A 24,276-nucleotide genomic window follows, 5' to 3' on the forward strand; every position below is an offset into this window, starting at 1 on the left:
AGATGGTTAGAAGCACTTTCAAGTCAACTAGATAGTATTAAATTGTCTGAAGTGGCTGGTTAACCATTAATACTCCAAATGAGCACAGTTTCTTCACCCTCAACCAGCAAACTACTATTTTAAAGTCTGACTAGCATAGAATGCTAACTTGTTTTAATTTATACTTTCTCAATAACCGGTGAGAACAGAATTTTTTTTAAAGATTTTATTTATTTATTCATGAGAGACACAGAGAGAGGGAGAAGCAGGCTCCATGCAGGGAGCCTGATGTGGGACTCGATCCCAGGTCTCCAGGATCACGCCCTGGGCCAAAGGTGGCGCTAAACCGCTGAGCCACCAGGGCTGCCCCAGAATTCTTATAAAACTTTATCTTTTATTCTGGTTTCCTTTTCTGTGAAGCCCTGTTCACATATTTTGCCCATTCTGTGGATTCTCTTTTTCAATTTGTTTATGGTTGCTTTTATGAGACTTTTGTTGTTATTGTTTTATTTTGACTAAATCCAGTTTTTTTCTTTATAATTATTGGTTCTGATGTCTTGCTTAAAAAACTCATCTCTTTCCCAAGGTCATAAAGATAGTCTTTGATACACATATAAATGGCTTCTGTACAGTGTGAGATAGGAAATCTAATTTTGTTTCTTTCTTGCTAGTTTCTACATGACTCACTTTTATGTACTATTTGCTCCCAACATCAATACCACATTGTCTAAAATGACCTTATAATAAGCATTTGGTTCATTAAGTCATTCTACCTTGTTCTATTTGAAAACTATCTTGGCTATTCCTGGCACAAAGTTCTCCCATACAAATTACAAAACGAAGTAGTATCACACAACGACAACCCAAAAAAGGGGGCAGGGAAGGAAGAAGGCAGCAGAAAAAATGAAGAATACAACATCTGATGTTGGGATTTTCATAAAAATGATTCCAAATTCATAGATTTATTTGGGAGAACTGGACATTACAGTTATAAGCCTTCCCATCCATAAGCATGGAACTTCTCCATTTATTTGGTTCTCAAATTTCCTCCAATAAAGCTTTAAAATTCTCTCCATTAAGATTTTGCATATTTTAAGTTTGTGGTTATAGTGTTGGTGCTCTTGTCAATCTTTCAAAATTATATATTCAAATTAGTACCCTGATATATATACACAGTTGATTATTTATCTTGTGTCTAACCTTACTGATGAACCCATAATTTCTAAAAATTTGTCTACCATTTTTATGCAGTCCTATTTGTGCATAAGGATAGCTTTATTTCTTGCTTTCCAGGGTTTCTACCTTGATCTATTCCCAATTTTAAAAGTTAGGTTACTTTCGACATTCTATTATTACTATGTTTAGAGGAAGGTTAAGTAGAATTTCCTAAGAGTTTTTATCAATAAAGGAAGGTAGATTTTTTAAAGTGTTTCACCTACTGAGATGCTGTATGTTAATGTAGGTTACATTAAATTTTCAAGTGTTGAACCATCTTTGCATTCCTAAAATACATTTCATTTGATCCTGCTCTTAATATACTGCTAAATTTTTAAATTGATACTCTAGAAAATTTTTTGTCTATGTTCATAGATATAACTTCTGAATCTACTAATCAACCTTAATTAACATCACTGTAAGTAGCACAACCAGACATCAGGTGCTCCTGATAGGATACAACAGAAAGGAAACAGTACTATCTCAAGTGTTCTTGCCAAAGTGATGAACGCAAATCTAACAAGCCTCTAAATCTAGTAATTATCAATTTGTAGTAAATATAGGGGAGTGGAAGATAAGTTATACGATATTACAAGGATACAATCAGCCAGACCATACTGGAGAAATTCTAGAAGACAAACAATTTGATTCCTTCAATAAATGAACAGGATGAGGGGGAAAAAAAGAGAAAGCTGAAAAATATTTAAGAGCCATGTCAACCAAATGCAAAGTAGTCATAATCTGAATTCTAATTAAGACAAACCATTTATAAAAATGGCATTTTAAAATCTACTTTTAGTCAATGTTGTTGGCACAGTAACAGTATAATTATGTTCTTAAATCCTTACAGAGATATTTACTGAAGTATTTAGCAAAGAAATGACAAAAATGGTATTTCCTCTAAAATATCCCAGAAATGACAAATGAAACTAACCAAAAAGGTATATATGAGGAAGTAAAGACAAAACATGAATGGCAAAATATTCTAATTGTTGACTGCAGATTTGTTTGCTTCAAAATATGTAGAGGAAGACAAAGCTGATGTCATTTCAGATCTATGTTCAGGGGAAATTGTTAAGTGACTTCTCTATAAGTAACTAGTAGATTGAGCAGCGAGAAATTAGAAAGATTACAAGATTTGCATATCGGAGTTTTGTTTGAGGTAGTGAACCCTGCCTTCAATAAGTAGATATGTTCTTTTAAAATATGAGACCTATTCTTGTATGATGAATGATGGATGATGGGTTCAAGAGAGTTTATTATACCATGATATAATTTGAGATTTCTCATAGTAAATAGTTTAAAATAGAAAGAAAAGATCTTTCCAGAAAAGATCAATCCAGTCTCTTTTCTCTAGAAATACCTAAATAATATGTAGAGATTCCATTCCTTTGAGGTTTTGGTTGAACACATTAGTGAGCTTTCTGGGTCTGGTATCGGGGTAAGGTGCAGGGGTGGGCATATAGACTGTTGTGATTAAAATTTTTAATGGTTTCCTACTCTTCTTGAGTCCATTTCAAGTTATATATATTTCTAGGAGATCGCAAAGCATTATAACTTCTCACACTTGCTGGCACACACTTGTCTGTAGTTTTACACATTAAAAACACCTGTTGCACCTGTAGATGTAAACTCCTGTCCATTCCTACTGCTGTTTACTCATTTTTCTCATCCTTTATAAATTCTGTCACATTTGGTATATTCTAAGAGCTAACTCTTGGATTGGTATCCTTGTTTTGGGGTGAATTTCTATTCTTATTTTTATCAGACATCTTTTTAACTTTTAGACTGTTCTTTAACTTGTAAGTTGGGTACTTTACTCATTCCAAAAATTTTTATCACCATTTATTTCTAGGTGTGCTCTTAATTTCCTCACTGACCTGTAGGTTATCTAGAAAATTTTCAAATTTTTGAAAAGCACAAAATTAGAAATGTAGTTTCTAGTTTAATAAATGTTTTTATTTTAAGTTTTATTTAGTAAATTACTTAATAAATTACCAGAGCACAGGGTATGACGAAATTTGGCATTAGTTCATATTTGTTGCTTTGTGGCTATGTGGGCAGCTTTTGAGTATGTCTCTTGTATTTTAAAAGAATGTATCTACTTATTAAAGGCAGAGCTCAAAGGAAACTCTAGTATGCAAATCCTCTAACCTTCCTAATTTCTCTCTGCTCAATCTACTAGTTACTTAACACAGGAGTCACTTTAAAATTTCCACTGACTGCAGATCTGAAATTACGTCAGCTTTGTCTTCCATATTTTGAAGCTCTGTTACCAAAGGCAAGCAAGTTTATTTATTTATTTTTTAAAGATTTTATTTATTTATTCATGAGAGACACACACAGAGAGAGGCAGAGACACAGGCAGAGGGAGAAGCAGGCTCCATTTCATGCAGGGAGCCCAGTGTGGGACTTGATCCTGGGTCTCCAGGATCACACCCTGGGCTGCAGGCGGCACCAAACCGCTGCACCACCAGGGCTGCCCAGGCAAGCAAGTTTAAAATTACTTTAACTTCATGGAGGATTGTTCTTTTTATCACTATTATATAATGACCCTTTATGTTTGTCCCTTTATTGCCTTAAAGTTCTATTATCCAATCTGACATACTCTTTTAAGAGACATGATCCTTTATTTATTGTGATTACAAATATATTTCTATTTATAGTCATTCTGACCATGTCATTCTATTTGTCCTTGCTCTTCCTATCATTCTTTCCCCCTTCTTTTCCTACATTCTGTTTTTTTTTTTTTTTAAGTAGCTACCCTTAAAGCTTTAAAGCTTTAGCGTGTTTATCTGTTTTATTAAAATCTAAAGTTGGTTTAGTGGTTAAGCATCTGCTTTTGCCCAGGGTCGTGATCGCCGGGTCCTGGGACTGAGTCCTGCATCAGGCTCCCTAGAAGGAGCCTGCTTCTCCCTCTTCCTAGGTCTCTGCCTCTCTCTCTGTGTCTCTATTATGTTGAAGCTATTAATGATAAAATGATCTCGGAATTAAACGAAGGATGAGTGAATTAGGTAACAGTCCTGATGGAAAACTTTTGCAAATTGAGCACACTGCCTGATAGTACATATTCACATGTATTAACTGGACTGCCTCCAAAGGTAGCGAACTTTGAGATCTTTACTTATTAGATCATATTTACAGCTATAAGCTTAGTTACATGAAATATGCTTTAATAGATATAATACTTATTATTTTACTGTGAATTTTAAGTTTATATGGCCAGAGTAAAAATAGGATAAGTCGTCACTAGATGGATCTTGTTCATGTCTTATTTGTGGGCTTAAGGTTTATAAGCTTACACACCAGAATCAACTTAATTTATAAGCTTACACACCAGAATCAAAACAAACTCACCCCTCCAGACACACACACATTCCAAACAAGAACACAAATTTAACATTTCTTTCAAAGCTAATATGTACATACTACACCAGGAAATCAGGTGTAATTACAGGGAAGGGGGAATTTTTAATTCCCATCTTACAGTTATTTTTTTTTAATTGAAGGATAATTAATGTATGGTGTTATATCACTCTATAACGTTTTATTTAACATGAGACATTAAAACAAAAATGCCCGGCACACACACAGACCTGCTTGGTTACTCAAAGAGGGCTATCCAGCACTCGAACAGTTCTTTTTGTCTCTGATTCCTTACTTTCTTATTACCAGGGCTATGGAAGGCCTGTTGTGATTTAATAACAAATATATACTTCATGGTCATTGCTGGATTTTAGGAGATGGTCAAGTTAATGTAACCAGATTCATGTACCTGTAACCCAGAGTGGTGTAAACCTTTGAGTTTAAAGGTTTGTTGAGTGGACGAATAAAATTGTTCAGGGACAGAAAAACACCAGGGAGCCACTCTGTATACTGAGCACATTTAAGGAGTGGCACATGGCAACAAACCCAACTCAACAGGACAGTTTTCAAGGGCAACAAGAAGCATACCGTTTCTTTCTACTCTTTCTAGAGAGCACTTCCATAAAATCAAAATACCTTCAGTAATAGCTTTATTAATGAAAACATCCTCAGGCATATTACACAGAGGTGAGCCACGTCTTAAGAGGTAGGTTTCCATTTCTTATCCTACCAGTTTCTTCTTACTACTTGAGGAAAAGGTGAGACATAATGTATTGGCCGTCTTGGTCCTCAAAGGAATCTGATGCAGGAAAGTGGAGCTCACATGTGGCCAAGGCCTGGACCAGCTCCAGCTCAGTTCATAGGTGGCCACAAAAACCACCAGGGGTGAGTGACACACCAACCTCCAAAGAGGAATTCTGGGTCACCTCCTCTCCAGCCACCTGCCTGGTTCTGAGACAACAACTACCCTATGTGCCACCTTAGTGCTCTTCAGGCCTGGGTGTACATCCGGGAGGATGTGAATCAAAGCATCACTGTGTAAGTCATTAATAGACATAACTTAAAAGAATATGGATATTCTTCCGTAATATTTTGCTCACAGCACTACATTTTCTATGGACATTCATACATTTTAATTGCTTTGTATTTTTAGGTCCTCTGTGTCAGAAAATAAGTAACTGCTGTCAATGAATTAATCTCACTCTATACTATTCTAATTATTGGTAACAAGCTCCTAACCACCCATATGCTAACGCCTACAGGTTACAACATCATAAGCTATTAACATAAGCTCCTACCTGGTAGGTGGGGGGACAAAGAGGGAGAATATGGTTTGTAAGAATGGCAATAATAATCATACACATTAGATACGTGTAATAACACTCAAAGGCTATAGTTCAAAAAAACCAGGAAGTATAAACTTGTTATTAAGATCCTTTTTCTTCTTCTTCTTTTTTTTTTTTTTTTTGGTCTACAAAAGTCATAGTGTAAAGTTAGTTCCAAGACAGCCATCTAAGACCTTCTTTTGCTCCCTGCAGTCAGAGTGTAAGGTGCTAAGAGGAGGAGGAAGCAAAGTGTCAGGAGAGGTGATGCTAGTGAACAGACACCCTTTTGTTCAGCAAACATGGAACTTAAACTTTAAAAAGCTCTTTTAGGAACACCTAAAAAACAAAACAATCTCCTAAATAAGGCGGAGAGTCCCTGAAAATGCAAATTTTCAGAACTAGCCCTAATCAAAATAATCTAATAAAACCCCTAATAAAAATGTCCTTTCATGGAACAGTCACAGAAAAGGCAGCCACCATTAAATCAAGCTTCCTGGACAGAATAAAAGTGGTAAAGGGGCAGGTAAAGGCTCTGGAGAGCAACACTGGTTCTGCCAGGAAACCATGGCAGGCACATAACCCATGTCCTCATCGACAACACAAGGGCAAGCAACTCGAGGTGTTGAGAAGGTGAAATGACGTGTATGCTACATTAAGCAGCGCACCCAGAGCATAGCAGACCAGCAACACATCACAGCAAGTAATCCAAGGTGACTGTAATCGGAAGAAAAGACTACATGTGGAAGCACACAGCTCATGGAACGGAGCTCCCGACTGTAATAAAATTACCCTGTTGTTGTAATCCAAGGACAGGTTTGTTCCCCAGAACACGCCTTCTACTACTGTGTGATCTCTACTGTGACTCCCTGAACACATCACAAAATAGAAATTATTAAGGAACGTGGAGCGAAACACTGCCCAGCCACCAAACCTCACCACGGACAACACTTAAAGAAATAACATCATCAGTAAAATATGTGCACATGTACTCTAACTCCGGCACCACTGAGAGCGCTCCAAGAAAGGATCACTCATGAGTAAGCCCAGAACCATGTGAGGACACAGCAGGCAACAGACATGTAACATACTATTAACATAGCAGGACATGAGCACTTAAGGGCTTATTTGGCCATGGCTATGGCTATTTTAAGCTTTTTACATGTATTTACTTATTTAATTCTTGTAAAACCCTAAGAGGTAGATCATATCCTCTTTTTACACAGAAGGAACTGAGGCAGTCCCAATGTAAACCAAGGCAATCTGACTCCAAAGTCTACACTTAACCACCTTCAGGATGATGGCCTTAAATTTTAAGTCAATGTGTAAACAGTGAAAGAATTTCACTATATCCTCAAATTAAAAAAAAAAAAAAAAAAAAAAGGCAAGTTAAAAGCATGTATGGTATGTAGGGGACACTCCAACAAATGAGGGGGCAATTCCAGAGACAGCGGCTGGCCGGGCCTGGCATGCATGCCGCCGGTGTGGCTGCTGGGTTGTGTGGGCTGCACGGCTCTAGTGCACTCAGGGGCGGGGGGGCGCTACCTCCCCTTGAAAAGCTGCTGTGAGAAGTAACTGATGTGCGTAGGCGTAAAGCATTTTTGGTGCTTGGCACCTGCTGAGACTGAATTTATGTTAGTCATTATTACATATGAATAAGGAGATAATCGGGAAGAATGATCAATAAAACAAACTGTGGTTTGGATCTGACTCAGATTTTACATGTTTCCCCATCCTGCTGTAAGTTACTTTACTGCTTGAATTTTCTACATATGGCTTTTTTTTTTTTTTTAATAACAACAATCCAAAAATCAGAGCTATTTATACCTGAGGGAGAAATAAAAGTCTCACTTTGGATAAGAAGAATATTTTGAGATAAGAGGAGTCAGAAAAGAAAGTGAATAAATAAGGTTTCTAGTTGAAATTTTTGCATTATTAAGTAATTTTGAAGGATATGGAAAACAGTGATCAGTGAGGTACTACAATACAAAATAAGGAAATGCGACCAGCTGATTTGTGAAGCAGACAAATCTTTAGATGAACAGATCCACACCTTTATTTTTTAAATCATGCTATTTTACCAGAGAGGTGGTCTTTTTTATTCTTTAATTTTATTTTAAATTCCAGTATAGTTAACATACACTGTAATCTTAGTTTCAGGTGTACAATACAGTGATTCAACACTTCCATGCATCACCTGGTGCTCATCACAGCAAGCACCCTCCTTAACCCCATCACCTATTTTCCCCATCCCCCCACCCTCCTGATAACCATCTATTTGCTCTCCATAGTTAAAGAGTCTGCTTCTTGGTTTGTCTTTTTTTTTTTCTTTTGTTGGTTTGTTTCTTAAATTTCACATATGAGTAAAATCATTTGGTATTTGGCTCTTATTCTACTTAGCATAATACTCTCCAGCTCCAACCATGTTGCTGCAAATGGCAAGATTTCATTCTTCTTCTATGGGCCGAGTAATATTCCATTGTACATATACACACCACCTCTTCTTTATCCATTCCTCAGTCTGTGGACACTTACCTTATTTCCATAATATGGCTATTGTAGATAATGCGGCTATAAACATCGGGGAGAGCATGGATCCCTCTGACTTAGTATTTTTGTATTTTTCATGTAAATACCCAGTAGTGAGACTTTTTTTTAAATCAACAAATTGTTTTTAAGATTTTATTTATTTGGGATCCCTGGGTGGCGCAGCGGTTTGGCACCTGCCTTTGGCCCAGGGCACGATCCTGGAGACCTGGGATCGAATCCCACATCGGGCTCCCGGTGCATGGAGCCTGCTTCTCCCTCTGCCTGTGTCTCTGCCCCTCTCTCTCCCTCTGTGTGACTATCATAAATAAATAAAAATTTAAAAAAATAAAAAAAAAAGATTTTTATTCATTCATGAGAGACACAGAGAAAGAGAGGCAGAGAGACACGGGCAGAGGGAGAAGCAGGCTCCATGCAGGTAGCCCGATGTGGGACACAATCCCCAGACCCGGGATCACACCCTGAGCCAAAGGCAGAAACTTAACCACTGAGCCACCCAGGCGTCCCCCCAGGAGTGAGATTATTGGGCTGTTAGGTAATTCTATTTTTGAGGAAACTCCATACTGTGTTCCACAGTGGCTACACCAGTTTGCATTTTCACCAACAGAGCACGAGGGTTCCTCTGTCTCTGCATCCTTGCCAACATCTGTTCATTTTTCTCTTGCTCAGAAGACTTCTCTAGGGTGGTTGAGAAAGGAACGGTCAAGAATTTAACCCCACATTAAAGTATGCAGGATAGCCGTGGACAAAAAACATCATGACTATATTTGTCAGAAAAAGTTTAGAGCTTCTCTTTCAAGCTACAATGAGGAAATGCCCGAAAATTACAAATTAAGGATCCTAATAACTTCTTGACTTTCCCAACTGCTGTAAAAGGCATGTCAAATTTTCACCTGCCCCAAACCATAATCCCCAGACCTCCAATCTAATAATCCAATGCAGCCTCCTGCCTCCAAGTTTTTTACTTGGTCACCAATTCCTCTTCTGGTTGGTGCCAACCATGGCTCTTTTCTTTTCTACCACTTCCTGACTTTCCATAATCCAATCACGTCTCGATGTTCCCATAGCCATCATCCTGGTCCACATCACCACCTGTCTCCCTGCCTCTGCCTTTGACACCCTTCAGGTTACCGAGCTTAAGTCCTCCAAGGGCACCTGTCACTCCTCTCCTGACACCAGGAGGCTCTTGAGTCCTCCCACCCATCAGGCATTTTCTCTCTCAGGGCCTTTGCACTTGCTGTTGCCTCTGTCTGTAAAGTTCTATCCCTGAATACCTGATGGTTAAAGGACTGACTTCCTTCAGGTCTTTACTCAAAAGTTACTTTCTCAGTGAGTTTAACACCCCAACTATGCTACCTAAAACTTCAAGCTGTATCTCAACATTTCATATCCACTCCCTTTAGTTTTTATTTTTTCTCCTTATCATTATCACAACCTGATATACTACATTTTTTATTTTATAAGAGATATTGCTTACCTCTTCTATAGAAGGCAAGAATTTTTATTTTATTCACTGTTATACCATGATGCTCTTTGTGAGCACAAAGGATGTGTGCTCACGGAGCATGTGTGACTTCTACAACCTATATGAATAATGTGGTTCAGATCTCAGTACTTTTAATTGGTCATAAATTAAATTGTAACCCTCTTCTTCTAACTGCTTAAGGTAAGCATATGGCCAAGCTCAACCTGTCCTTTTTAGCAACAAAGGGACACTGGGCATAAAAGCTATGTCTCAACAATATTGAATTTGACTATGATAAGACAAAGATTCTACACTTCAGCAACTTTGCACCCTGAGAGTTACATTTTTCTAACGGCAGGTGGAGACTCATTAGTGTGTCATAAAAATTCCACCGATGACCTTACATACATGTATAGATTGTGATATAAAATATAGTTCTAACTATGGGTTGTGGTCAAGAAAACTTTTGAGAAAAAGGGTCCAGAAATAACTTTCAGAGGGGTCTGTGACTTCTCTGACTCTGCCCCAAAGGGGAAAAAAAAGCTATGTGAAAAAATTCTGAGTGTGCTATGTGCAATTTTCCAGATGGAGAGTCCATGGCCTTTTGGCAGATTCCAGAAGGGATCCATGGCTTAAACAGGTTAAAAATGATTGACAAAGAGGATATTAACAGTGAAAAGGGTTAGTTATTGGGCTTTCTCTGATACCTTTTTGAGAATCCATTATGGATCAATTAATATATGTAAATCATCCTTCAATCCATCTAGTCATTCTAAAATCTTAAGCTAATTATCCACGAGATAATTATTTTTGTTCATTTAACCCTAAACCAGCCTTGTCTGGATAGAGACTAAGTCTAGAATTCCAGCACTTGGTAAAAAAGTTCCTGTTTGCTCTATCCATGTATTTTATAATTGTAAACACACCTGGTCAAATTATCAGAAGCCTCATTAGACTTGCCCTGTCCTTAATCGTAGCTAGCTCTTTTTAATTTAAATTCAATTTCGTTAACATTAGTGTATTCTTAGTTTCAGGAGTAGAATTTAGTGATTCATCAATTGCATGTAATACCAGTGCTCATTACATCACGTGCCCTCCTTAATGCCCATCACCCGGGTACTCCATCCCCCTACCTCGCCCCCTCCAGCAACCCTCAGTTTCCTATAGTTAAGAGTCTCTTATGGTTTGTCTCCCTCTCTGATATCATTTTATTTTCCCTTCCCCTCCTCTATGATCATCTGTTTTGTTTCTAAAATTCCACATTATGAATGAAATCAAATGAATGGTATTTGTCTTTCTGACTTATTTCACTTAGCATAATACTCTAGTTCCATATGCATTGTTGCAAATGCAAGATTTCATTCTTTTTGACGGTTGTGTATATATGTATACATATATATATATACATATATACAGGACCACCTTGGGCTTGTTCGGCGCTAAACACACACACACACACACACACACACACACACACACAGAGCGTGAATATATACACCACATCTTCTTTATCTAACCTGTTGATGGACATCTGGGCTCTTTCCATACCTTGGCCATTGTGGACATTCATCTTAGCTAGCTCTTAACACAAGTGACCAAAAGAGGACTGGACAAACATAAATCACTGTGGGTGCTTCAGATATATTTCCCTGCTACATACATATAGCCTGAGGGTAAACAGATCTGGGGAGTGACAACAATTTGGAACTGAGTCTTCCCTGTTCTGCCACTGAGAGGCCACAACTTACCTTTTCAGCAGACACATGCTAAGACAGAACAAGCTTTTACCTGCCAGTCTTGGAATTACTTTTCTACTTACAAAGGACCATGAGTGTTTGGAATTTTATCCCAGGTGACTAAGCTCTCACCCTTTGAGAACACTTACCATATTGAAAGACTTAGTGTATTTATTCTCTCTCTAGAAACACGTCTAAAATGAGAGCACACATATGGAGCTCCCAGCTGAGTAAGGGCCCATGTCACCTCTTCAATGGAAATGATTCATTAGGGACCTACAGGGTACACAGAGTTCTTTGCAGTGGGAAGAACTCTCATGTTTAAACTGTGAGATCTGGTGGTAAAATACATAATGAAATACCAAATTGTATAAAATCACATAAATAGGGTGATGTGAACTGGAGATGCTGAGTTTTTAAGAAAACAGGCATAATGAGGAAAAATGTCTTGCAGAAGATGAGTTCTGAGCTACATCTTGCAAGATGGCTGTCATCTGGGATAAACAAGAGTCCAAGTGACAATTCCAGGGAGGAGAACCAGAAGTCAGTCTGCTCAAATGCCTATCAAGGGTCATGTGGGCTGAGGGCTAAAAGGCCGCGTTTGCTGGCTGGAGGAGCTGCGCGAGAGATGGGGCAGGCAGAGGTGGAGAAGGCCATGTGCGCAAGGTGGGCTGCACCCAAGGGAGACACTTCAGGGGGCATGCCGGGAACACAGACACCTTGTACAGAGAGTCAGGAAAACACATTCCCAGAAGGTGCCCATCTGTGCTGAGTTTCAAAAAAAATTAAAGTGGGAGGAGAATTCCAAGGAGAAGAAACCAGGTGTGCAAAGAGAGGTGCAGGAATGAGCGTCAAGCAAGGGTTCTGAGGACTGCATGCTTCTCTGTCCTGCACCTGTGCATGCTGTGGGGGGCCCTGGGGTGTGGGGGAAACTGGCCTGTGGCTGGCTCAGGGGATGGAGCCTGGAGGGCCCGTGTGCCAGGCAGAAGAGGCTGGACTTTACTCTGTAAGCAAAAGTGATACTTGCCTTTTTTTTTTTTTTTTTTTTTAATCCTTATGGAAAGAATACAGATATTGGAAGGAGAAAGGCAAGAGGCAGAGAGTCAGCAGTAATCTAGAAGGACTTGAAGCAAGAAAGTATTCAGGCCGCTGAGACAAAGGGTTCAGGGGCTACTCTGGCACTACACACGGGGGAGTAGATGCGTGGATAACACGTGATTTGGTTGCTTTGGAGGCTCTGATGCTGGAAGCCTGGATTCAGATGCAGACTCTGCCATTTAACAACTAGCTCCGGAGAAGTCGTATCACCCTTCCTGAACCTCTCTGAGGTTTAGTGTGCTCATTTTACAGAGGAATATAAAAGTACCCATCCTCAGGGCTGCTATGAAGTTTGAATGAAGTAATGCTTTTAAAATATGAAGCGGTACCTGACATACAGGAAGTGTTCAGTAATGGTTATCTATAATTACTGTCATCAGTTACATGGGGGAAATACAGGGGGAGCCTTATTGTGCCAAAATGCAAGGAAAAACTCAAAGACTAATGAGGGGGTGTGGGCAGATGTCAAAAGAACAAAGGAGCCCACGAGAAAGAGTTCCCGCTGGCTGAAAATTGGGACAATCCAAACAAAAAAGAATGACTGTATCAGAATCATGGAGTAAAAATCCAAAGCCCACAATGATACGCACAAAAAATTTTAAGCCTGCACTTATCAATGAAGCTAAGAACTCTTACACTAGATCTAAACTTGGAAAATTGGTAAAATAAATTAAGCCCTGCCTTTCCCAGGAGGAACTGGAGTTCACCCCAGTTGATGAGAAAGAGAAAGCTCTTCTTTACAAAATAATTCTACCTACTAAACACAGAAAAAAATGACAGAATTAGAAGTCATTATATTGCAATACCCACAGAAGACTCAGGAAGGACCATTGGCAGACGCCAAATTCACAGGCTGAGACATTAATGGAAACAGGGCTTCTGCCAGGGGCCAGGTGCGTTCCTGCCAGGCTCTGTACTAAGAGCAGGGGGCAATGCATCCCTCTCTCAATGGAGATACCACTGGCTAAGCCATCAAGGTTGGCATTTACCAGCAGGACAACCTGCCACGGGGGTGGCAAGTAATGGGATGTGACAACACAGAGTAGCCGGCCTTCAACCCAAACTTCCAATTTACAGAAAACACAAGAGGTAGAGAAATGAGTTAGAAAACACCATCAGGAAACAATCAGATAAATCCAGGAGGCAAGACATTCAACAAAAAACTGACCTGAGCACCTCGAAAAGTCAATGTAAAAGCAAATAAATAAACGTAAAGGGGATTGTACTAGACAAGAGTATAAAACAGCACGCTGTGTTCATTAGTATCCCTATCACCATGGCTTACGCCTAGCATTTCGGTTGCTGGTGGGTGGTTTTAGCACCCTCCAGCCTGTTATCAGACCATTCCCTACATTTGATTGTTAGTCTCTCAAGGTTAAATACGAAGAATGATAGCTGCGGGGTTCTACTGAAGCGGGCTGAGAAAGCCTGACTAGATGCAGAGCCACATTTCCAGGCCTGTCAGCATCAGTGACTGCCCAGAGGCAGGTGAATGCAAAGCATCAGTAAAGGCAGTGAGGAGTTAGACAGGGATTATGGTTTCCTGCTTGGTCCTGGGGGTGAGGGTGGGGGGTGCAAGCAAATGATCTCCATTGTTTCTACCTTTCCAGAGATCCCTTAACAAGAGACAACTCCCAGACTCGAACTTCTTGCACCCACACAAGGCCGGAGGAAGTGCCGTGAATCTTGCCTGCCACGGTGAAGGCAATGCGAAGGCTCACTCGCGGCCACAGGGAGAGCTAAACCCTTCCAAGAGCAGGGCCCCTTCAATACGGTGGAGCGCTCACGCTTCGGAGAAAACCCTTCAGCTGCACCAGTAACAACAGCTAATGATCATCATGCACTTCGTGTATCTGTGTGCAAGCACTGGGTTAGGTGCTGCATTACCTCATTTGAGTCCTACAATCCTGTTATGTCCATGTCCAGGTGAGGAAACCATGATGCTGGGTGACTTGCCCAACATTGTTGAATTAGCAACTGAGCTCACAGATGCTGAACCCAAATTACGTTCTATTAAACACATGTCCTCCAGCTCTGAACTATGCCCACCCATCACGGGCTGTCACTGTCATTCATGGAGTTACGTCCCCAGAACTGAGTGCCAGCATTTTGTCTGAGTCAGTGAGGACACAGTGCTGGCTGCCCAAAATTTCTAAGGGCTTTAAGATTAAATCATAAACCCGAGTCAGTCAAGTCTTTGCTAGCCCAAGATTCTAGGTACAGAGTTGATCTTAACAAGTCACAGTGACAATGCTTGATACCTACTACAAAAGTAGTAGGAAGTAGGAAAACCCTGGTAATCAGCTCCTCCCCTCGCCCCCCAATCAGCAGGATTTGCTAGTTGTTCAATTAAGAACTCTATATTGCCTGGTAATGCATATTATTCATTTTTTCAAAGAACTTTTTAACTACGGATAATTTTTTCTTAAGTACTCAAATTATTTGTATCCTTTCCACTCCTTTTTCCCAAATGGAGAACTATTTACCTCATTTACCAATCAGCACTTCATCAGCATAGCTAAATTCCAGTACATGATTTTCCCAACCTGACCGCTTTCAATTATCAAATGACATATTTCTATTTCCTGATCTATACTGTCTTCACGAAATTTATTATATTCATCATTCTTACTGAACACCATTATAAATCGAGAGCTACAGCAGAATTTTTATAAGGAAAGGAATAGAAGGAACTTCATGAATACTTTTAAAATCGATGCTTACAGAGCAAAAGCAATTACTATTTTGAGTGGTCCCAAGACCAATTAATGGGAAAATGAAATCACAATGAGTTTCCTATCATAGGCTTCACTAAAATATAAACTTTTCTGGCTAATTGGCAAAAGATTGCCAAACTGAACTTTTTAATAAAAATAAAATATACAAAAGCAATTCTGAGAGGTACTAAATGCTACTTCTCTTCAACTACACCTCAAATAGAATGAGGGCAGAGATTTCTCTATTTAAAACCTAGCAATATCACTAGTATCTAGCACAAAGACACTCAGTAATTATCTGCTAAATTAATCAAGGAATTAATCACAATAAAGGCAGCGTTATTGTAAGGATTCAATAAGCTAATACTAAAAAAAAAGGTTAACAGTTATCATTATATGAACTATTGATAAGGCCTTTTCACTAACAGTATTCCTTCTACCCACACAACCTTATGTAGCAGGTTGAACATGTACTATTTTTATCCATTTATTCATGAGAACCCAAGTTCCAGAGTTAAATGACAGACCTGTAGTCATCCAGCTGAACTGCCCTCTGTTGTGCCCACATCCCAGGGCTATGTATCCCCTTTCCTTGTTTTTTTTAAGACTTTATTTTTAAGTAGTCTCTGTACCCAACGTAGGTCCTGAACTCACAACTCTGATGATCAAGAGCTGCCTGCTTTACTGACTGAGCCAGCTGCACGTCCCCTGCCGCCACTTTTCCTGGTTTTGTTTTCTCTGGAGTTCTCAACACCCTGTCTCTCTCTCCATGATGGCATGTCTTTCTTCTTGATCCTGTGGGGTCTACCTGTGAGCTTTACGAAGGTAGGCAGCCCATCTGTTTTGTAGCTGGCTGTATCCCTTGAACTCGGCTAAGCGTGGGCATATAGCAGGTGCAAAATTGGAGGACTTACCTAACTGATTAAACTTGACTTTGTTCTGGCATGACCAATTTTACCATGTGGGGGAAACGATATTAAAAATAACAAATAAGTTAAATGAACAAAGTTCTTTGAACAGTGAAGTTTATGTCCAAAAGCACTGATGTGAGAAAGAAAATAAGGACACTTATTTAAATGACTGCCCCAAATAAATTAGTAACGTACCATGCAGACAGAGCATTTAAAATGGATGATATCTTTGGAAGAAACATACTGCATAAATATCATGCTGCTCGGTACTAACCTTACTTTCTGTAGCTTCCTGTTTAAATTCAGCCCTCAAAAAGCACTTGTACTTGACAATCATTAATATATATTCTTCCAATGAAGATGCATTTTGTGAAAAATTATTATCTGTTTTAGTAATTGGCCTATCACTTCACATTTTTAATAAGCTTCAATACTATTACAAAGCTGCCTCACCCATAAAGTGGTGCTTCACCCAATTGTTGATTTTTAAGAAATACCAATACTTGGCTAGGGAAATTCAAAGAAAAGATTAAGTCAAACTGTTTTATCCAGATGGCCTCAAATAATCAGGACACTCTTATTAAATAAGACCAGTTTTCTAAGGTAAACATGATTAAATTTAAAATTTGATCAATAAAAAGTATGGACACAATAATGACGACTAGGGCCTAACACATTAACGTACTATCTTTTTAACTTTGAGGTTACACAAAGAAATGTTTGGGAAAATTAGTCAAATATTAACAAAGTAAACAACAGGCTTCAAATATCCTCTCTGTGCAATAATGTTCTGCTCCTTGTCCTAAGAGGTTTCAGAGAGAAGCCTTGGAAGCAACTGGCTCAAATTCTATCAACCATACAATGAAGGCTTAAGACCCTCAACACTTAGGGGATCCTAAAAAAAAAATCAAATAAAAACTAAAACACAAATCATTGGGAAGATATAAATAGCTATGACTAAAGCTGTCCTGGGCTATTTATATACTCTCCAAGAAGAATTCTTCTCCTGATCAAAACATTTGGCTTTTCATTGACTTGAATGAAAAATTCAGGCCAGCCACTCGCGATGCAAATGCTTTCCTACCGGGAACACCTTCATTGTTGTCATTCTAAACAAGAAGCTACACATTATTCTTACATGCTTCTTCATTTATGCATTTGTCAAAAAGAGAGCATTCTCAGTATCTCATAACAAGAAGCATTAATCTTGCTCTAAGTACTAGCAACTTAATTTCAAACTGATGGCTTAAAGACAGGATAGCATAGATAATTCTGGGTATTTAAAATTTTTATAAAACTCTTCAATTTCTGTAAAAATTTGCTAGCAAGAAAAATTTAAAGCATCAAAGAATCAATTCGCTATACTCAAACTTTAAGTCTGAGTATATTCCTTAAACAAATATTGAGTGCCTACTATTTGTCAGATGCTGTTCGAGATCATGGAGTATCAGTACCTCTATTTCCAGCCAAAAAAAAAAAAAAAATCTTATATACATGGCTTTTTTTTTTTTTCTTGAGAAAGCCTACCACATTTAGAAAGATATTAGGTAATCACGGTTGAATTTTATGAAACTTCAAGATTTATAAGCAAAAGCATAAACAAGTAACAGAAATTTGTGAATTTAACCCTAGTCGTTAACTAGACTCTTACCAGAACTTAATTCAAAGTGTAAGACATGTCCCACTGGCACAAACTCTCAGGAAAGCTTGAGCAGATATTCCCTAACCATCCTGACAGCAATCCTGATGTGCAGAAAGAAACTTGAGAATCTTACTAACACAGCTCTTGTGCTATCCCCACAGAGCTGGAGGCTTCCAACATCTTCTACTGTTTAGCCTTCACTGTTGAGCCCTAAACTTGTTGTAGAAAGGTATAGTTGCTGTTATATTTTAAAATAAAGCAGTGGTTGTTAACATTTAAGGAGTTCATCTGCTCTAAAGCACAATTTTTAAAGCCTGAAATTAATAATCACCAGCACATTGATTAATTTTGGAGAAAGCTGAAGTTTTAAAGGCAGAACTTAATAGGCGCAATGCGCTACGTGAAGGGACTATACAAACTCTACTTTGATTCACTCTTAACTTTCAGCTCATGACAAAAGAACAATGGAATGATCCTTACCTTGAACTTTATACCCATAATAATCATCACTAAACGGCTGCCATGAGTTTCAGGTGTCAGGTTAAGAATACAGGAGTGATTTGAGATCTAGAACCTGCTATCGCAAGATGCTTAGTCTAGAGGAAAATGGAATAAAAAAGCAATAAACATAATTTCAACACAAAGGTGTATGGTAACAGTCCTCTTGGCTGGTGGAAGATGTCCAGGTCCATGAAACGAGACACAGGGAACTACAACAGTTCAGACTGTGAGACTGGAGGGGGGATGGGAGAACACTGAAGACAGCCTGATAAGGGCCCCAACTTCCCACGTGCCAGTGAATCTAAGTCTCTGAGACAGGAAACATATTTGCACTTACCCTCACGCACTAGAGAGTGATGCACACAGTCACTGAAAGTCCCTTAATGACATTCATGGGTAGTTAACGTGAAGTTTTTAAGCATAGGATAGACGTGATTGGGTTTGGGTCTTGTTAGCTTGCTGGATTATGTAAAAAAGCAGCAACGTGTGTGGGATAAGTGGATGTGGGACCGTCAGTGAACCCTGTGAGGAAGCTACTGTGCTGACCAAATTGGGAAAAGAAAAGAGAAGAACCATTCAAATCATAGAAAAGCTTAATTTTATGTATTGAAATAGAAGAACCGTATGTTCTGGTTTGCCTAAGACAGTCTTACTCCTGCTGTTTCAATGTCCAACCAGGTTTTGCCTGTGTCCATTTTTCACTTTTATTTAAATATTATGACTCATCATCACGTTTAAATAAGCCAGTTCCAGTAAAATATACCTCTATTTTCTGTATCTTGCTTCTGCTACAACCTCATCTAGTAGTGTGCAGTGAACAGACTTCCCATTTTACAATGTGGCTACATGTGAAAATCAACCAGCAGTAAACCATCTATCTTCCAAACTCCTTCTAGGTCTACAGTTACCCCTTCCTTTTTAAAGTACACACAGCACTCATGGATTGAACAGGGTATGCTAGTGTTAAGACTCTTGTACACTTCTGAAGTCTGTGGGAAGGAGTTACATATAGAGAACATTCTGATAGTTCTTATTACAGTGATTCTGGCATTCAGTAATTGGTGTAAATAACTTTTGATTTTATTCCTTTGATTACTTGTATTTTGCAAAAAAGCATTTTATTAGCAATGAACTAAAAAAATTAAATACAGATTTAATAAAAAGATTTCATAAGTAAATACTGCATTTCCACTTCTTAAGGAAGTTAACGATGAGTGTGTGTTTTGCAAATGTTTGCCCCTGTCATGCTCCATGAGACGCCACAGTCAGTTCAGTGAACACCAGAAGACATGTGTTCAACAAGCAACTTTAGAAGCTACCTGGTTTTTTATTTAAAACAGAGTGCCCGAAGAGAATTAATTCAGGAGTGCAGCTACAGAAGAATTTCCGTTTATAGTTATAGCATGTATATTTCTTTCTGAAGCATGACTTTTCATTTAGATCAAATAAGTATTATAATTGTGTTCATTTTCCCCTGAATTTTCTCCTAGACATATAAAACTCTAGGCAAAACAGCCATTAAACACTGGCTCATTTAAAAGCGATGGGAGAGCTTTACAAGAAGTCAATTTGCGCTTTCACACAGAAAACCAATTTCATTAGTGGTTCTAATTTTTTTTTCCATCCATTTCATGGAACAAAGGTCAGCAAAGTATGACCTGCAAGCCAAGTCCAGCCTGCCACCTCTTTCTTGCCATCATGGCCTGCAAGATAAAGGTATTTTGTTCAGTTCTCAGTGATTGGAAAACGGTCAAAAAAGGTATAATAATTTTTGATATGTGAAAATCATATGAAATTCACATAAATAAACTCTTATTGAGACACAGATGCTGATCTGTTTATATATTGTCTATAGCTACTTTCAGGTTACAGCTGCAGAACTGAGTAGCTACAGCAGATCTCTGGCCCTACAAAGTATAAAATGTTTACTATCTGGCCCTTTACAGAAGAGAAGGTTTGCTGAATTTTACCTTTGAAGACTGAACATCTGATATGATTATGAACAAATACTGTAAAAGCTCAATGTAGGACACTTTTTGTGATTTTAACATGAATACAAATTTTTATATATACACAGTGAAAAATTTCTAAAGACTAAAGTTGAATTTAAAAATGCTTCAGAGAAAAAAATAAAAATGCTTTAGCATGGCAATATGCATTCTCTTTTTGCTGCTTGTTTTAGTCTTTAAGAAATTACTTTGAGGGACGCCTGGGTAGCTCAGCAGTTGAGCCTTTGGCTCAGGTCGTGATCCTGGGATACGGGATCAAGTCTTGCATCGAGCCTGCTTCTCCCTCTGCCTGTGTCTCTCTCTGCCTCTCTCTCTTTCTCTCTTTCTCTGTGTCTCTCATGAATAAATAAATGGAATGGAATGGAATGGAATGGAATGGAATGGAATGGAATGGAATGGAAAGGAAAAGAAAAGAAAAAAGAAAAGAAAGAAAAGAAAAAAGAGAAAACTACCTTGAAAATCAATCCAGTATTGCAAAAATGATTTAGACTATTTTTTGTGAGAATACAAAATTTTGGTTGAATTGTACTCAAAATCAGCTGGATATCTTTGGTCAAAGCTTTTATCAAACAATTTTTTTAAGTCCGCTTTTGAAGATTTTGGCAGACTGCAATTATTGAAATGAAGATTTGCAAGTAAGACAATGAAATTAATCCCTATTAAAAAAGCAAGGAATTAAAATGATCAAATAAATACTCAGAGTTTAAGAAGGTATATAACAATTTTGAAATTCATTGAGTGCTCTTTGGAATATATCAATTTATACAAAGAATCATTTTATAGAACTTTTTATTTTTAATTGGATAAATTTATATTCTGTAAAAAGAAATGAAATAGGAAGTAAAAATTTTATATCATCTAAATTTCACAAATACAGTCAAAATAATCAAAGAGAAGTAATTTATTTGACAATTTTTATCTTATAAAATTATTTGCTGAACAAAGGTATTCTGAAGAGAAGTAAAAATGACTCTTGTGAAAATATTTGAGCTGAAATATTTCTCATTTTAGTTTTTAAAAAAGGACTGAAAATATTCTTCCTTCAGCACAAGTTGCTCTGAACTTACTAGATGCCTTAGCACCCAAAGGATATTATTTCAATTAAAAATAAAAAATTATGGCACATGGAAGATAAACTCAAAATGTTGACAATATCAAACTTATTACCGAAAAAAAAAAAAAACAACTCTGAAGAAGCTTGCAGGCTGTATTATGAGAATTCTGGAAATAAAACCATGTTGGTGAAAAACATTCTTCAGAGTAACATCAGTAACACAGCACATGAAAAAGAATGAGACTAGACCAAGAATAATTACCAGCGCCTACAATACTTGGGATGACCAACTTACAAAAATTTACTTCAGATCATTTTATTTTGCAAAACAGTTTATTAAATAGAACTATTTTACAGGTCTATCAATACAATAAATTTGGTCAAAAAATATTTTGATGATTATGTAACTATTTTTAGTCCCCCTTTTCCTCTCACATGCATCCATGTGATGATAAATTATATAGTCGCTCAAATTATAAAACCCTGTGAAGGGGGTGCGCACGGAGTTAAATTGGTAAAATAAAATCAACTGCCAATTTATACCCCTGGACATGTGAGAGTGAGTGCTCGGGTGCCCACCTCCCAGAATGGCTCTGCTACCTGGTCTGGATACTGATCCATCCCACAAGAGGACAGAGGGGTGAGCCAGACAGACATGGGCAGACGTGTGAGCAAGCACATCCCCACATCCCCCCTCCAGGCCAAGGACACCAGAATACAAACCCCACTTTGTTCCGTCAGGCTTCCTGGTTTCCAGGTCTAGTGGTACATGCAGGACAAGGCGTCTACCCTCACAGGTGGCTGGCTCCTCACAGCAAGGAGCCACCTCCCCCCCTGCCCCCAACCCCCCCCCCCCCCCCCGCACATTCAGTGCAAGCACCTGTGCAGGTGGCATCCCCAGCTTCTCTGTCTTAGGCACACTGACAGCCAAACCCACCCTGAAGTGCACAACATGTAAGCTCTTGCTGTCTTCCATCCCTTGCATGAGATATGCACAAGTTATTTTTTCCCTGCTGCATGGTGGTGTGCATAGAAGAAAAAAAAAAGCCCCCTATCGTTAACAGATTAAAAAAATTTTCTCAGCAAGAAGCCCTTTAGGAGACTTGTAGAGAACAAAGTGTCTCTTGCAAAAATTGGAGAGAAGATAGTGAGAGCCATGCTCCGTGGATGCACAACAAGTGACATCATGGGAAAAGGGAAGTAGAAGGCTCAATGCCTAGGACTCTCGAGAGAGGTAGAAAAAATGAAAAAATGGTAAACTAAATCACACTGAGAATTTATTACACTGGTTTATCACACCATCTCCTCTAGTGGGGGTACGTGCATAAAATAAATGAACCAAAACCTGCTTTTGGTTCCACAGTATTTTCTACCTTCCATAAGTTATGGGTGGCATTTATAGCAGACTTGGAAACCTAAACCTATGAATAACACGGAGTCATAAGTTCCCAGATTCCGGGGCACCAGGGGTGGCTCAGTTGGTTAAGCATCCAACTCTTAATTTTGGCTCAGGTCGTGATCTCAGGGTCGTAAGATCAAGCCCCATGTAGGCCTCTGTGCTGGGCATGGAGCCTGCTTAAGATTCTCTTCCCCAAAGCCCTCTTTAAAAAAACAAAAGTTCCTAGATTCAAAAGCACTAATTAAAAAACAAACAAAAAGACTTTCAGACCCCAAAGCATGCATGAGTTGTGAAGTGCAAAGCAAAGGTGGCTGTCACAATGTACCTAACAGGGAAGCCTGGTCTAGAATGCAGCAGGGGCTGCTGAGACCAAATCGTCACTGCGATCCAAGCTCCCTATGTATGGTAGGCAAGTATTTCCCAAAGCGCAATATATGTCCTGCAGAGGCGACCCAAGATAACTTTTAGGTGGCACAAGGGTGAACGTTTCAATTTACTAACATTATATTTCAATGTGTATTAGAAAAGCCATAGCTGGCCAGCCCCGGTGGCACAGCGGTTTGGGCCGCCTGCGGCCTGGGGTGTGATCCTGGAGTCCCGGGATCGAGTCCCACATCGGGCTCCCTGCATGGAGCCTGCTTCTCCCTCTGCCTGTCTCTGCCTCTCTCTCTCTCTCTGTCTATGAATAAATAAATAAAATCTTTAAAAAAAAAAAAAGAAAAGCCATAGCTAGTGCCAACTGCTTAGCAAATTTACTGGGGTAGTGTGGTCCCTGTATACGGACCCTTGCACTGGTGCTCATGCACACCTTCAACATTTAAGATTTTAAGTGACCTCCCACCAGAGCCACTCAGGAGTACGGACAGGCTCGAGGAGGTGGGGACTAGGAAGCTCCGACTTCTCATCCCCCCCATAGGAAAAAAAAAAGCAAAACCAGCAGAAACTGTCAGAACCAACTTTGTCAGAACTCTGGAAAGAAGGCAGAGGCTCACAGCAATTTAGTGAACACACACTGAATAGTGAAAAAGTAACTTGCAAACAGAAAGCTTTGTGGTGTATTCACCAGGTCTCGGCCCACCCTCTCCCCCGGGGGTCGGCAGCTTGCATTCCCAAGGCGGGCCCTGGGTCCCGGGGCGGACGGAGCAGAGCAGACTTTTCTCGGAAATTACTGTGTAGGTTATGTTCTAACCAGACAGGGCGGGCTACCTAAAGGAGTGACACAGGATGTCTGAACTTAGGCCAGAAAAGTGGTGGTCATTGCTCATAAACACCGCAAGGTAACGCAACACCATACACACCCAGGGCGCATGCAACA

General features: G+C 39.1%; 1 protein-coding gene across 7 annotated transcripts in view; it reads right to left on the reverse strand.

The window, feature by feature from the left end:
• Positions 1-24,276, reverse strand: part of CDYL (chromodomain Y like) — a 230,706-nt gene that overhangs the window by 102,867 nt on the left and 103,563 nt on the right. The window contains exon 1 of one of the 7 annotated variants that reach the window (XM_077886242.1): positions 18,479-18,511. The exons of the other annotated variants lie outside the window; for them this stretch is intronic. Within the exon in view, the coding sequence (XP_077742368.1) occupies positions 18,479-18,505 (27 nt within the window). The 5' untranslated portion in view covers positions 18,506-18,511. Of the gene's footprint in view, positions 1-18,478; positions 18,512-24,276 lie in introns of those variants that run through there. 7 annotated transcript variants of the gene reach the window in all.

The sequence above is a fragment of the Canis aureus genome, chromosome 37 (genome assembly GCF_053574225.1).
Source record: "Canis aureus isolate CA01 chromosome 37, VMU_Caureus_v.1.0, whole genome shotgun sequence".
In the NCBI taxonomy this organism is placed as follows: domain Eukaryota; kingdom Metazoa; phylum Chordata; class Mammalia; order Carnivora; family Canidae; genus Canis; species Canis aureus.